Below are 15,033 nucleotides of genomic sequence, written 5' to 3'. Positions count from 1 at the left end.
TCCAGCCCTGCTCTCTCTTCTTAGTGACCAGAGTAATAGGAACCGCAGACCCATTGTACAAGTGGGGGCACTCAGGCCCAAAGAAACAGAGCGATTTTGCCCACCGACTCTATGCATATTAGAGGCAGAAAGGAACTGCATCCTTTCTGGCCAGTCATACTCAAGCCCTCCAAGACAAGAATTTTGGAATTGTCACCCTCCCTCAAAGCTGTCACGTCTACTAACCATTAGCACCAATCAAGAAAAGAGGCCTTCTGGAGGGAGCCAGAGGTTATGCCTAACTCTGCCCAAATTTGGGGGAATCACACTTCCTGGGGTTACAGTTGTGAGGAAGGAGACTTGGGGCCCAAGAGGCACCCCGTTGTTTACCCACAGGTGTGCACAGGCAGGCACACAGGGCGGGGCTGGCCTTCTTACCTCGTGGACTGCTTGGCGAGCATGGCCACGTAGGTGACCACAAAGCTCTGGAACTTGGCCCTCTGCTCCTCCCAGCGGTCATCCACCGAGTAGTAGTTGGGAAGCGGTGCTCCAAACAGGATCTCGCTGCGCAGGAGGGAGCTCTTCAGGTTATCCACAGACAGCCCCTCATCCACATACCAATAGAACTCAGGGTGAGTCATGGCCAGCTCTAGGGAGCCTGCAGGGGACAGGGAACCCAAAGAGCTCTGAGCACGGCTCCCACCAGTACCCTCACCAACACTGCACCCTCTGGGATGGAGAAACGTCTCCAATCCACAGCTTCCTCGCTGCAACAGGCAGCGAATCCGATTCCAAGGCTCAGCCTGTAATCCAGCAGCTCCATCTGCTGAAGACCTACCCTGCCTGTGCCCTCTCTCCATCCAAACCCCACTCAATAGCATCGGCCCATCCTTCCTCAAGCCCCACCTCTGAGATGCCCTACACCTTCATTTTCCTGTTGTCCTGGTTAGTTGTCAGCTTGACACAAGCTAACGTCATCTGGGAAGAGGAACCTCCACCGGGAAAACAACTCCATCAGGTTGCTTAACAGAACATTTCTCTTGACTGTTAAATGAGAGAAGAGGGCCCAGGCTACTGGGGTTGGTGCTGTTCTTGGGCAGGTGGCCCTAGAGTGTTTGAGAAAGAAAACTGAGCGATCAGGCCAGTAAGCAGCTGCCTTCAGTGGCTTCTGCTTCAGTTCCTGCCTCTAGGTTCCTGCTTCTAGTTCCTGCCCTGACTTCCTTCAACGAGGTAGCATGATGTGGAAGTGCAAGATGAAATAAACCCTTTACTCTCCAAGGAGCGCTCAGTCACAGTGTTTCACCACGATAGAAACCTAACTAAGACAAGTTTCCTTCCAGGTTCCTCTAAACAACCCCACCCTAAGTCTCACTTCACGCCTTTTCTCCCTCTGGACTCAATCCCAGTGGGCTCCCTAGTCTGTTCCTTTCTCTCGCTCTCCCTCTTCAGATCCAATCCCAGCGGTACATCCCTCCGACACCTTGCCCGCTGGCCACGCCCAAGCTCTGCATAGTCCCTTGCCATCGGTGCACCTGCTCACCCCGGATATCCGCCAGGTCCTGGCCCATGCCATCGTAGTAGATCTTGCCGCCCCTCTCGGTAGGGAAAAAGTAAGTCATGAGTGAGCTGGGCGGGGAGCAGTAGGAATAGGAGCCAAGCGGCAGGTCCTTGAGCACCTCATGCGGCTTCCAGCAGAACTCCCGGAAGCCCGGGTGGTCCATGATCTTGCGCTCGATCTCGTGGATCGTGACCAGACGCTCGCTCGTAAAGATGTTGCGCTCCGCGTCCCCGCGCGCCAGGAAGATGAGCTCGATGCGCCAGTGCGCGTGCGTCTGGGTGTTGGCGCTCACATAGGTGCGCGAGTAATCCCAGCGCGAGGCTCCCCGACGGGCTCGGCTCTGATTGGCTACCTGACCCCCAGGGGGCGGAGCCTCTCGGCGACGTCGCTCACTCGGATTGGCTGCTGATCTCTGAGTGGCAGGGATGTCTCTAGGGCCCGAGCGTGGAGTCCGGGAGGCAGGTCGCGAATGGTTCCCCAAGTGCAGCTGCTGAAGCTGCTCTGAGATGAGGCGCTGTAGGGTCTCCGAGGTGAAGTCCGCCAGGTCGCGCCTGTTGCGCCCCCAAGATCCAAACTGCGACTTGAGGGCCAAGGCCAGGGCGTCGAAGCGCTGTGACGCCTCGTGGTTGCGGATCTCAAAGGCGTTGTAGGAGATGTCGATGTCCAGGGGCGGGTAGTAGAGGAACATGAAGGCGGACAGCACCATGGGGATGCTGCAGCCGAGGAACAGCACCAGCCCCGCGCAGCACGGGTTGGTGAAGGCCCAGCCCAGGGTGCTCCAGAACCCCGAGGCTGGGGGCCGGGAAGGCAGCGTACAGCGTCGCCAGCAGCCCCGTGCTCCGGAGTGCAGCCCTGGCCCCGCGACACCCCTGCAGGCCTCGCCCGAGGTCTCCTCTTCCTGCTGTTCCTCTTCTAGCCACACATCCTGCAGCAGGGGGTCATCCTCCGAGTCCATAACCTAGGGGAAAGGCACGGGTCAGCAGCCTTGAGAGGGGAGGCGTCGCCCAGCCTGGGTACCACAAGCACACACCGATTCTACCGTAGGTTTGCATCATGCTCTCGCTAAGCTGTCGAGGAGCCCAACATGTGGGCACCTACCAGGAAAACCACATTGTTCTTCCCGATTAAACCCAGCCATGTGATTTTGGCTTTCAAGACCAAAGAAAGGGGAGAACTGGGGCTGAAGAGATGATTCAGTGGTTAAGAGCACCAGTTGGTCTCTCGAGGCACCCCGGTTCAATTCCCAGCACCCACATGGCAGCTCACACCTGCCTGTAGCTCCAGTTCCAAGGGTTCTGACCCCAGGGGCGCCAGGCACACGTGTGTGCACATTCATACTTGCAGACGAAATAGTCATGTGCATAAAAATACATAAAGGGGGTGGGACCTGTAAGCCAATTGTGACAGAAAAGACATTTCTTCTATTGCACAAAGGCCAGCCAAGCTTCTGGCTACATGTGATTTTTCAATCTTTACTGCACTCTCTGTCTGACTTTAGAAGTCAAAGCCAATGTAAGATGTGGCTCCATAGCACATAGCTACTTGTGTAGAATGAGCAACTGTAAAGCACCTTCAGAGCTTTGTCAGGGTAGATGGAGAGAAAGTGATCCCTGGAATCAGACAGGCCCTGATTTGGGTCTTGGCAACTGGACCGTTGCCAAGATTTGGAGCCACCCTGAACTTCCGAGTTATCCTCTATAAAATGGAGGCAGCCGTTCCTGCCTCATGGGATTATGGGGTCAGAGGCGGGAGTTCTCTGCAGTCTGTGTAGTATGTTAAGTATTGCCCGTCAGCCAATCAGATTCCTCTGTTCTGCTTTGGAAATGTAACACCCTCAACCATTGCCCAGGGGACTGTGCCAAGGCTAGGTGTCTGCCACAAAGTCTTCAGTATATCCCCGTCCTCTCCCTGAACGCTGCAGCTGCCACCACTGTTTGCCAAGCTTAGACCACTTAATGTGCCACTCCAGCAATGGCAGCCCTCTGAGCACGAGCAGGGGCGAGGCATCTCTTGGTGAGACGGGAGGACTCTCATCTCTGGGATAGCCAGCCCCCTCAAAGGCTCCTAATCCAGATAGACACCAGGCAGAAGGGAAGAGGCAGGTGGGCTAAGGGTGCTTCCCGCTGCCATGCTCTGGGACATTTCGCATTAATTAGCTGGTCAGCCCAGGAAGGAGAGGGTGCTGTCGGTCCAGAGCAAGTAAGGAAGAGGAAGGAAGGGAGGAGTAGGGCAACAGGCATGGGGAGAGCGGGATAACAGGAGGTGGGTGCAGGAGAGACAGATTCAATAGACAGACTGAGGGTGACTCGGGGTCCAAGACTTGAAAGAGGGATAAAAAAATCAAGAGAATGACCCCTTAACATAGAGCAAAGAAGAAAAAGATGTGGCCAGTTCTCTCCCTCCTTCCTTCCCCCTTCACATTCCTGCCTTTTTATTCCATTCTATTCTCTCTCCTCCACTTTGTGGAGGTGTGCACACACCCATCCGTGGTGTGCATATGACATTCAGAGGACAGCTAGGGGGAAGCCAGCCCTCTCCTCCCACCATGTGCGTTCTGGGGACTGAGCTCAGCTCACAGGCTTGCCTTCACCTCCTAACCCGTCTTACTGACACTCTGCATTTATGTCAGTGTGTGAGTTTATATGCCTCGCGTGTGCAGGTGACCACAGAGGTCAAATGTCGTTGGCTCCCCTGGAACTTGAGTCACAGGCAGTTGTGAACTCCTGTTGTGGGTGCTGGGAACTGAACCTGGGTCCTCTGAAAGAGCAGTAAGTGCTCTTAACCACTGAGCCATCTCTCCAGCTCTGACCTTACAGTTTTTTGAGACTGGGTATTATGTAGCCTAGATTTGCCTCAAACTCTGCATAGAGCTGAGAATGACCTTGAACTTCCAATCCTCCTGCCTCTACTTTCCAAGTGCTTGAATGCCAGTCATGAACTTCCATGCCGGTCTGGCTGATGCAACCAATTTCAAGACCAGTTTTTCTATGACTCAAAGCATAGCCAAAGCAAAAACCCCACTTTTATGTCCAGGGGTGGGGTGGGAAAGGAATGTATGTATTTTCAATACAACCCATTGAGACTGGTTATCACTGTTTGGGAGGATGATGAGGGGTGATTTTTATTTTCTCCTTTATGCTTGCCTGTTTTCCAATTTTCTGCAATGATTAGGTAGTCTTACTTTTAGAATCAGAAATAAATGCTACTTAGAAATTGTGTGTGTCAACAAGATTTTTTCCCCTCTGTTGAGGAGGAGGTTGTAAGGATAGAGGATGGGTACGGGGGGGGGAGGGGAGCGAGTAGAACTAGAGCCCATGATGTGAAATTCAAAAAGAACCAATAAAAATTTTTTAAAAAGTATATGTGTGTGTGTGTGTGTGTGTGTGTGTGTGTGTGTCAAAGAGCCATGACAATGAGCATGGGTACAGAGTGCTGGCCTCCAAGGGGTAAACCAAGGATACAGGATACAGCAGTGAGGACCCAGAACAGTGGACTAGCTGGGAGAGAGTACAGACACCCTCAGTCCCTTGAGACAGAGAGAACATTCTTGAAAGGAAAGGGAAGTAAATCACAGTCCGGGAAACCTTAGCAAAGGTGTGGCTCAGCTGCAGAGAGCTTGCTAGCTCGCATGACTCTCCTGTTTCCATCCCTAGATCCACATACCACGTAGAGCGGCCCCTACCTCTAATCCCAGCCCTCGGGGGATTGGGAGCTTAAAGTTCATCCTCGGATCCATTGCAAATTCAAGACCAGCTTGGGCCACATAAAATTGTGTCTTGAAAAACAAAACAAAATTAAATACAGCGGTTCCACTGCACACACAGGGAAACTGAGACCCAGCGGTCAGGCTCACCACACCCAAGGTCATTCTAGCAATGGTGGGGCCAGGATTCTCACCCGGAGGTTTTCTGTTTTGCCGCTGGACTCTGGAGTAACATTTTATGGCAGCCCCAGGGGACAAGCGTGTCTGGAGAGGACAAGGACATTCTAGTTGAAGAAGCTCTGGCCAGGTGGTGACCGTGGGGGCGGGGAGGCAGAGGCAGGCGGATCTCTGTGAGTTCTAGGCCAGCCTGGTCTACACAGTGAGTTCCAGCCAAGGCTACATAGAGAAACCCTGTCTCAACAAACAACAACGGAAAGGGAAAGGACCTTGGTGATAACCGGTATCAATACCTACTCAGCCCCCTCCATACGCTTCACACAGCGTCCAGGCAGGAGGCCCACACCAAAACTTTCTGTTTTCAACTCTCCCCCTCTGAGCCAGGGATGGTGGGCTCCTTCCTTCTTCATTCCCTCATCCCAGCCAGACTATTAAAATGTAATCAAAAAATCACATTAGACATGCAGATTCTACTTAAAATACATATATGTATATATATAATTTAACGGCAATTAGGAGCTAATCAGCTTTTTCTCCCTGACTCGGTGTGTTTTGCTTCCCTGGTTCAGCTCTGGTCCATGAACGGCTCAGAGCCCTTAGGATCCTCTCACTTTGGGGTTGAAAGATTTGGGCAGAAGTTCAAGCTCAGATAATTTGAGTTAAGTAGTTCTGCTCCGCTGCTGCTGCTGGAGTGGGGGCACTGGGTCTCTTTCCAACGATGGGTGCCTCTTTCACGAGTTCAGCTCATGGGGAAGAAAAGGAAGCAAAGGGAAGGTCCCAGGCATGCCTAGGTATCGCTGTCCTGAGCCCTGGTCTTTCCTTCCTCCCTGCCGCCCCCACCACGGACCTGCTGTCCAGCATCCCAAGGCCCTTTTCTGTGACTTGGATACTCCATTCCAAACTAGCAGATTAGTGGCGGCTTAGACACCCAATGGGGGCAAAAATCACACACATAGGGTGAAGCCGAAGCCTGGCGAAGTTGTTGTCTCCGACACTCGTTAAGATAATTATTATCCATCTTCTGTCGGCCTCACATCAGCCTCGCAATAGAGGCATGTGAGCGGCCCATTTTACAGAAGAAAAAAATTCACAGAGAACATTTATATCCATCCATCCATCTATCTATCTATCTATCTATCTATCTATCTATCCATCCATCCATCCATCCATCCATCCATCCATCTATCTATCTATCTATCTATCTATCTATCTACATATGTATCTATAGAAATCCAGTAGCTTTGTTTCACTGGAGAACTCTAGTATAAGCAGAATAAGGTACAGAGAGAATCGGGCAATACAGGGAGCCCTACTGAAGCAACTAGATGCCAGGGCAGTTCCAGAATTTTCTCTCAAGAAACCCAGATCATAGGCTGGAGACAGCTCAGCAGGAGACTGTTTGCCCAGCATGTGTAAGGCCCTGGTTCAGTCCCCAGTACCAGAAAAAGGAAAGTCCAGCTTCTAGACTTATAGGCAGATGATGTTTCTCAGAGGCTTCATCCTTCCTCCAGAAGGGTCACCTTAGGTTTCTCAGCTCACCCCCGGGGAACGCTGGCTGTGCCCAGCTGAGGTAGATGCTGAGACTTCCTACAGCAGATGTGCTGCTATGGCGTGCCATTCTGTTGGCTCAGGAGACCTGGACTTACTATTAGGAGCATAGGTGGGGTCAGGGAGGAAATAGGGGCTGGCTGTGGTAAGCTTGCCCAAGCCCCACATTTCTCGGAGAAGGGCAGGCTGCTGAGATGGAGCAGATGAGGACGGCCATCCTCCCCAAGCTGACAGCTGGTAAGGGAAGTGGGCGCTGACTCATAAACCCGACAGCTCAATATATATCAGGCAAATGAGCTTTGCTCTGGGCAGTATATCAGCGGAGGGTACTGTCCCAGCATCTCCAGAGAACCCTTACAATAGCGTCTCTTCCATTCTGTGGATTCCCTCTGGTGGGCTCTGTGAGACAGGACTGGTTCCCCTGACAACTAGAGGTTACCAGAGACTTCAAACCAGGCCTGATTCCAGGGGCGAGGGGTGAGCTAAGCAGCACAGACTGTGTAGTCAGATAGAGCTCAGTTCAAATCCTGGTACTGCCACTTGCTGGGTGTTTGGGGCAGGAATTTTCCTCTATTGATAAAATGGTGGGAAGCTTACCATGATCCGGGGCCTACTGTGTGTCCAGCACACACTATGTGCCTCTGAAAAATGACATGTATTTATTGTGTGTGTGCATATATAGGTGTGTGTGTGTGTCTGTAGGTCAGAGCACACCTTGCTGGAATCAGTTTCTTCCTTTCATTAAGTGGGTCCTAGGAATCAAACTCAGGCTGTCAGGCTTGGAGGCAAGTGCCTTTAGTTGCTGAGCCATATCACTGTCCCTGCTTTTTTCATTTCTTCTGCTTCTCATCTGCTCTCAGCTCACAAGATAGCTAGCTGCCTGCAGGGTAGGGCTGGGTTGAGCTCCTGCAGGCTGGAGGTAGAAGCAGTGCTTTTAGTCACCCTGTTTGGCTGCCACAGGAGGACTGATTTCTCCTCCTCTCCCCTTTTCCTCCTTTCCTACCTGCGCAGCTCAGTTCTCTCTCCAGACCCATCAATCAGCCCAGACTCTGGAGCCCTCACAGCAGCCTCGGCGTCACAGAGAACAAGACAATGAAAGCTTAATGTAACCAGAAGCACGAATAGAAATCGGAAATTAGAACACGCTCCCAGCCACTCCTGGTGGAAGGGTCAGAAGGTTCCAGAACCCCCCCCCATCACCCCTTTCCATCACATCCTGGTCACTGCCTGGAATGCCATGTGGGGCTCTGGAGTCTGAGACCCCTGGGGCTCAGCAGCCCCTGCGGTTCCCTAGCCCCTGGAAGACTGGGTTAATAAAAACAGAGAAAGAGCCCACAATGGAGGGTGAATAACCAGGGCTATAAAAGCCAAATTGGATTCCTTCCTGGCTGATGAGCTCAGGGCTCTTCTCTCCCTCTAAGACCCGATTAGCAAATATGTAAAACCACTCTTGCTTCCCCGCTTCCAGGCAGCTCTTCCTGGAGCTTGGTGGGGGGTGGGGGCACAGGGAGGTGCAGGAAGCAATGACAGGCACCTGCAGCAGCAGAATGGGCCAGAGGCTGAGAGTACGGTCCTGGCCTGCCACAGACTTGCTGTGCAACCTACAACAAGTCATCTAACATCTCTGGGCCAGCAGGACCCCTACCAGCAGGGGGCAGGGAGCTGAGCGCTGAGAGAGGTCTGCCCCTTACCCTAAGCACAAGCTTCTGTGTAATGGGGGAAGAGGAAATGGCACTCAAGGGCAATGCAAGAACATCAGACTTATGTAGCAGAAATAGCTGAATAGCCAGTAGCTATGCATTGGGTGCCACTGGCCCCCTTTGAGACATTGGGCCACCACCCTCCAGTGCCTAGTTCTGGGAAAGGGCTCAGAGACACCTAGACCCCACCCACAAGTCCCAGCCCATGCAGTACTCGTTAGGGCCAAAGACCTCTCAGGGAGAGGCTGGAGAGAATGGAGAAGCTGTAAAATAAACAGGAGCCTAAAGCAGGGCGCGCCGGCCTTGGAGGAGCACGGTGACTAGTTCCAGGTGAGATGAGACTCCTCCCCTGGAGAACTCGGGGCTCCTCGGGGCTTGAGAAGCACAAAGGAGGCCAGTCCCAGATGAGAGAGGTGGGGGGATGGTAGAGGCCACCTAGGTGCCATGTAGGCAAGCCAGAGCCATTTTCTGCCCATCCTCTGTCTTCTCAACCTAGGGGACTCGGACACTGCAGCTCTGCAGCAGTTTCCAGCTTGCAGACCATTAGGTATCGTGTTTTCTACCCCGAGGAATGATTTCCAATTTGCAAAGCAGAAAGCTGCGTCTTTTAAAGGACTACAGGGGCTCGTTTGAACCCAAACTTCTCACTGTTAGGTCTTACTTGTGTTTGAAATATTTGAAAACGCTGGGCTCTACAGCCGGCCCTTCTGACCCTCGCTGGTGTGTGCCTGCACACTGTGCACTGGGCACACTTAGCATCCAGCCCTGAGTCATTCTAACAACGGTGTTGGCAGAGCCCCAGCTGGGGCAGCGGGACAGCAGCCCCAGGAGAGAGGTGAATGGAAACATCAACCCAAGAGACTGACACCCTGCTTTGCATTGAGGGTGTCTGGATGGATTCTCCTTTCAGTACCCAAGTCAGCGGCTTTCTCAGACTGCTGATTGACAGTTCCAGCGTCTACAGAGGGAGTGTGGTCAATGCTGGAGGAGAGCCTAGCCCTCCTCCTTACCTAGTATTGGCACAGAGCCCTTAGCGGGGCTAGGAGCTTGACACTGCTCGGTCCTCAGCCCACCCTGTGATGACTCCATTGTCTACTGAGACAGGCAGGAGTGGGTCAGGGCTGAGCAGTGGGGGGCCAACTCTGCAATTTTTATCATAAAAAGACTGAGGAGATCCAGGGCCCCAGGGCTGAGAACAGCTGCTTCCAGCCCCAGAGATCTTGAAAGGTCCAGCAAGGTCACCCGGTCCTCCCCACCTGCAGCCATCCCACCTGTTCACACTGAGATATTTACCAACTCCCATCCCTGTTTCCTCTTAGCCCTCTGCCAAACAGGAAGGCTGAGCTTCAGAGACAACTCCGTTCCGTCTTCCAGAATCCCTAAAGGGTCAGGACGTAGGTAGAGTGACAGAAGAGATGGAGCTAGCAGGGAAGGGGGCTGTTGATTCCCTGAGATCTTGGGGTCATGCCATTACTTAGCACTTTGCCCTCCTAGTTGCACGGCACAGCCAGGAGGTGGGGGAATCCAGTAACTGAGGGTCCTTCAGAATTAGATGGGGTTGGAGATGGAGCGAGAGAATGAGGCTCATGGGATCAGATCATCTCTCCTTGTCCTCAGGCCCCACACTACCCCAGGGCAGGAGAAGCACGCAAGGAGCAGTGAGGGTCTAGGCTGCTTTGATGGAGGACTGCAGAGGGAGATGCAATCCACTTCGTCTTCTGGACAGGTGAAGGCAGCAAACAATCGGAACTGATTCTTATTCAAATTTAGCTGCCGCTGGCTAAACTGGCAGTGGGAGAGCTGCTGCTCGCTACCCCACATAGGGCCTTTCTATGCCCCTAGACTTAGACTTGGCTTCATCTACTATACATCCCTCCAGGAGAGGAATCTGTCGGGGTCTCTAATACGTAGCCAAAGATCCCTCCCCAGAAGTTTGGGGCTTCCCAGACTCAGGGACCTTCTCTAGTGACAGGGAAACTCTTCCTGGAGGAAGGGAAGTTCTTTGAAGATGGAGAGAGGGACAAAGACCTTTCCCTTTGTCGTTACCTGGGACCTGGCCTCACCAATCAAAGCCACGATTATCAAAGCCCATCAGCTCCATCCATCTGTCCATCCATCCATCCATCCATCCATGCAACCACCTATCTATACACCGGTGCATGAATACATTCATCCACCACCTATCTGCCCAACCATGCTTGCACCTACCACCCATTCATCATGCATTGCAAGCATTTATACAACTGTACACGCATGCATACATCCACCCATCATCTATCCTCACCCAGGCATGTATCCACCTCATTCATCCATGCATACATGCACCCATCCATCCTTCCATCCATCCTTCCGTCCATCCATCCATCCACCCATCCATCCATTCATGTATGTATACATCCACCTACCCACTCATCCATCCATCCACCCATCCATCCATCCATCCATCTATCTATTCATGTATGTATACATCCACCTACCCACTCATCCATCCCTCCATCCATCCATTCATGCATCAACCCACCCACCTACTCATCCACACAGGCATGAAATCATCTATGTACCCATCCACGTGTGCAGCCATCCCTCCTTGTTGGTACTTTCTATATAAAAGGACTGTTATTTTGTTAAATCATCCTAGGCTTGACTTTGTGACATCTGAAGTCCTTCTTCCCGAAGGATTCATGAAGCCTCCGACCCTAGATCCATTCTCAAGCTCACTGATGCCCAAGAATATCTCCTGATCCTGACATGTCCCTGCTTATTGAGATTCCAGCTCTGGTACTTCGGATGCTGTGCACCAAGCCTCTGTCAGACCTGCTTGCCTTGCGGGTAGCTACCACTGCAGTGCTTGTCCCCAGCCAGACCAGGAAGAGTTTCATCTGGTGGCTGATGCGTTTCCAAAGCCTGATTTCTTTCTGGCTTAATTTCTCTCAGGTCTGGGCTGCAGGCAAGAACAAAACCAGTATCCTATTTTTGTGACCACACAATGAAGCTTTTAGACAACTAAAGGCTTTTCATCCAGGAAGTCCCAGATGCTATTATATCTAGAGAGACCTGAAACCCACCTGTGTATCCAACTGATGGAAAAGGGGGAACCATCTGGATGAAAATTAGAGGATGTCTCATCAGTCAGCCAGATGCTGTCCACATCTGGATATCAAAAGAATGATCTGTTTGGTTGCTTGACAGTCAGGACTGCAAATGGCCAGTCCCCATCCAGAGTCAGACATACAAACTACCCAGATCACTGACGATGCAAAAGGTACTTTTACAAATTTTGTAAGCAAAGGCCAAGCTGTGGACTTCATCCTCACATAGTGGTCTGTCATCGGCTTGCCTGGGTTCGAATCCTGCCTCTGCTGTTTCCTGATTCACCTCTCTGCACTTCCCACTCCCTGCCCTTTTGATGGACATAGTGGGCACTGCCTGCTGCCAGTGAGCATGAGGACAAAATCTGCAGAATGTAGCCTGTGCAGCAAACATTTTAAGTATGCTGCCTGGGGCTGGGGAGATGGCTCAACAGTTAGGAACACTTGTTGTTCTTGCAGGGGACCAGCGCCTACATGGTGGCTCACAGTTTCCATAACTCCAGTTCCAGGGTATCCATTGACCTCTTCTGACTTCTGTAGGCACTAGGCACACATGCAATTCACATATATACATGCAAACAAAACACTCATACACGAAAAATCAGTAAAATTCAAAAATCTCAAAGTATGCTGCTGTGTTTGGGAGTCATTCTTATCCCTGGGGTGACCCCTCTGCAGCTCAACCCCAGCGAGGCTCAGAAGAAGTCCCTCAAGATGGTACCAAAGTCAGGACACTTGGGAACCATCACTTCAAAGTGTCCCAATTTATCATCATCCTTCCTTGAACTCCTTGTAAGCTACCTTTCCCAGAGTCAGGAAATCCACCCCCTCCCCCGCAGGACAGGACTGGCTGCCCTTTGCCTGTCGTGCCTCTCCTCTCCTCCTGATGGGGTGCCACATGTGTGCTGGATATCAGGGCCAGATGTCAGCTGGGAAGAACCCGCGCCATGGCGCCTCCCATCGCAGCCACCGAGATAGGAAGCTGACAGGCACGCTTTACACTTATTATAACATCATGGAAACTTTCCCCCTGGCCTGGGGAAGACTACCCACTTGGATCAGGTCCTCAGTCCCAAAAAATACTGGGTCCCTTTTCTGTTTCTGGTGGGGACACAAGAGAGCCATCATTTGGGCTGGAGAGATGGCTCAGTGGTTAAGAGCACTGGCTGCTTTTCCAGAGGTCCTGAGTTCAATTCCATATGCTGGCTTTAATATAATCTGATGCTCTCTTCTGGCATGCAGGTGTACATACAGATAGAGCATTTGTATACATAAAATAAGCAAACAAATCTTAAAGGAAACATTTGAAGGGGCATCATTCATCACCCATCACCTTTGCTCTCGGGGCAGAAGGAATCAGGGGTTGGGTAAGGAACTCCATGGCACTCTGCAGGGATGGAGACAGATCTTTCCACTTCTGAACGCCCAGTGCCTGGCACGCCATGGGACTGCCCATGCCGATGTTTAGGGGTGCAGGGGATTAGAGGGGCCTTTCCCAGGAGGCTTAAGGCCCTGATAGTGTCTCCCAAGATACCCCTCTCTGCTTCCAAAGATTGCCCTCTGTAGGGGACCTGGATGGCACAGGCTAGCATCAAAATCCACACAATCTTTCCATAGTCTAGTTCCCACTATGTTGAGACCTGAGCCTGTCACCAAGGAAGCTACAAACTTCCCACGTCCCCAGGCTGGCTCCCTTAGAGACAGGCATTAACAAGAAGGAAGTGGGATGCCAGAATCTAGGGCACGTGGGCCTACATGCCACGATGCCCCTTCCGGTGGCTTCAGTACCCGGAGCTCAAGGTAAAACATTCCCACTCTTACACTCCAGCAATATCCTTCAGCAGCTGCTCCCAGATGCTGCCCTGTGTTCTTCCTTCCAGGGATTGGCAGGGACACAGTTGCTGGTGCCAGCAATCGTGACAAGGCTGAAGAGGAGTCATAAAAATAGCCTGGGGCTGCCCAGTGACTCCACCTACCTCCTGGCTCTGGTCCCATATCCTCACTCTCATGGTGAACCTGCAATCAGGGGCTCTGCTGGGACCCATCTGCCCCTTAACTAACTCTGTGACCTTGGGCCAGTGACTCAACCTCTCTAGCCTCACTTGCTTCCTTCTGTTGTAAAATGGAACAAGAGTACCCATCTTTAGGGTGCTTTCGGGCATTAGAATCCAAAGGGCACTTAGCAACATGCCTGACACACGGCTGGAACATTGTATGTGCCTCAGTTACTGGCCGTGGTGGGCCTGGGGTAGGAAGAGGTGCGGGCTGATGGCGGCGGGGATGCAGAGCCGGCTTGAACAGTAACGGCAGGAACTCGAAGGGCCACTGCTAGGCTCACTGCCTGCATCAGTGCAGTCTTCAGGGCCAGCCAGACTGCTCCAGAAGAAGCATCTCTGAGACAATGAGACTCGGGCTCTGGTGCCAGAATGCTGTGTGGTACTGAAGAACTCATTTCCCCATCTGCAGAGCCTCTTTGGCCCTGATCTCTCAGGATGCTGGTTGGCCTCCCAAGGCTGGAGACAGGGCCTGAGAGGCAGAAGTGAGGCATTCACCCCCAGCTTCAGCAGAGTCATGGCTCAGAAACCCTGGGTACCCAGGCCCAGGGTGCTAGTTCAGGCCACAGAGAGACACGTTTGTGACAATGACGACTTAAACCTGGAGGCAGAACAGTTTATAGTCTTTGTAAACAATTGCATAGGTAGGTCTGGTTTGGTTTGGTGCAGTTTGGATTTTGAGACAGGGTCTCATTACATAATCCAGACTAGCCTTGAATTTAGTCGCCTCCCCAATACTGAGATTACAGCATATGATGCCAAGCATAAGTGGTTTTCTTGACAAAACATATTAAATAAACAAGAAATCACTGCAACAATGCAGAATCCTGGGCAAAATGGAGACTTTTGCTTCATTCAAATCAAAATTCAGACCTACCTGGTATGGTGATGCACACCTTTAAACCCAGCACTAGGGAGGCAGAGGCAGGAGAATCTCTGTGAGTTCAAAGCCAACCTGATCTACAGAGTAAGTTCTTGGAGAGCCAGGGTTACACAGAGAAACCCTGTCATGAAAAACAAAGCAAGCAAACAAAAATTCAGTCCCAACTTGGAACCCTCAGGTTGTGTGGCCTCAAACTAGTCGCTTTGCTTCTTGGAGCCCTGTTTTCCCACAAATTCCTTGAGAATTGCAACCCTATGCCACGAGAAGATCTCAAAGCTTAAGTATGAACAAATGCATATGTGTTTAACGCCTGGCACACGGCAGGCGTCCAACTACTGCCAG

General features: G+C 51.9%; 1 protein-coding gene across 1 annotated transcript in view; it reads right to left on the bottom strand.

The window, feature by feature from the left end:
* Disp3 (dispatched RND transporter family member 3) overlaps positions 1–15,033 on the bottom strand; it is a 47,408-nt gene that overhangs the window by 28,511 nt on the left and 3,864 nt on the right. The window contains exons 2-3 of the mRNA XM_060379087.1: positions 1,520–2,495; positions 418–637 (exon numbers count right to left, since the gene is read on the bottom strand). Of these exons, the coding sequence (XP_060235070.1) occupies positions 418–637; positions 1,520–2,492 (1,193 nt within the window). The 5' untranslated portion in view covers positions 2,493–2,495. The remainder of the gene's footprint in view (positions 1–417; positions 638–1,519; positions 2,496–15,033) is intronic.

Source organism: Meriones unguiculatus, chromosome 3 (genome assembly GCF_030254825.1).
Source record: "Meriones unguiculatus strain TT.TT164.6M chromosome 3, Bangor_MerUng_6.1, whole genome shotgun sequence".
NCBI classification, from domain to species: Eukaryota; Metazoa; Chordata; class Mammalia; order Rodentia; family Muridae; genus Meriones; species Meriones unguiculatus.
Note: the sequence above shows the minus strand (reverse complement) of the source record. Positions and strands in the feature narration are given on the sequence as shown.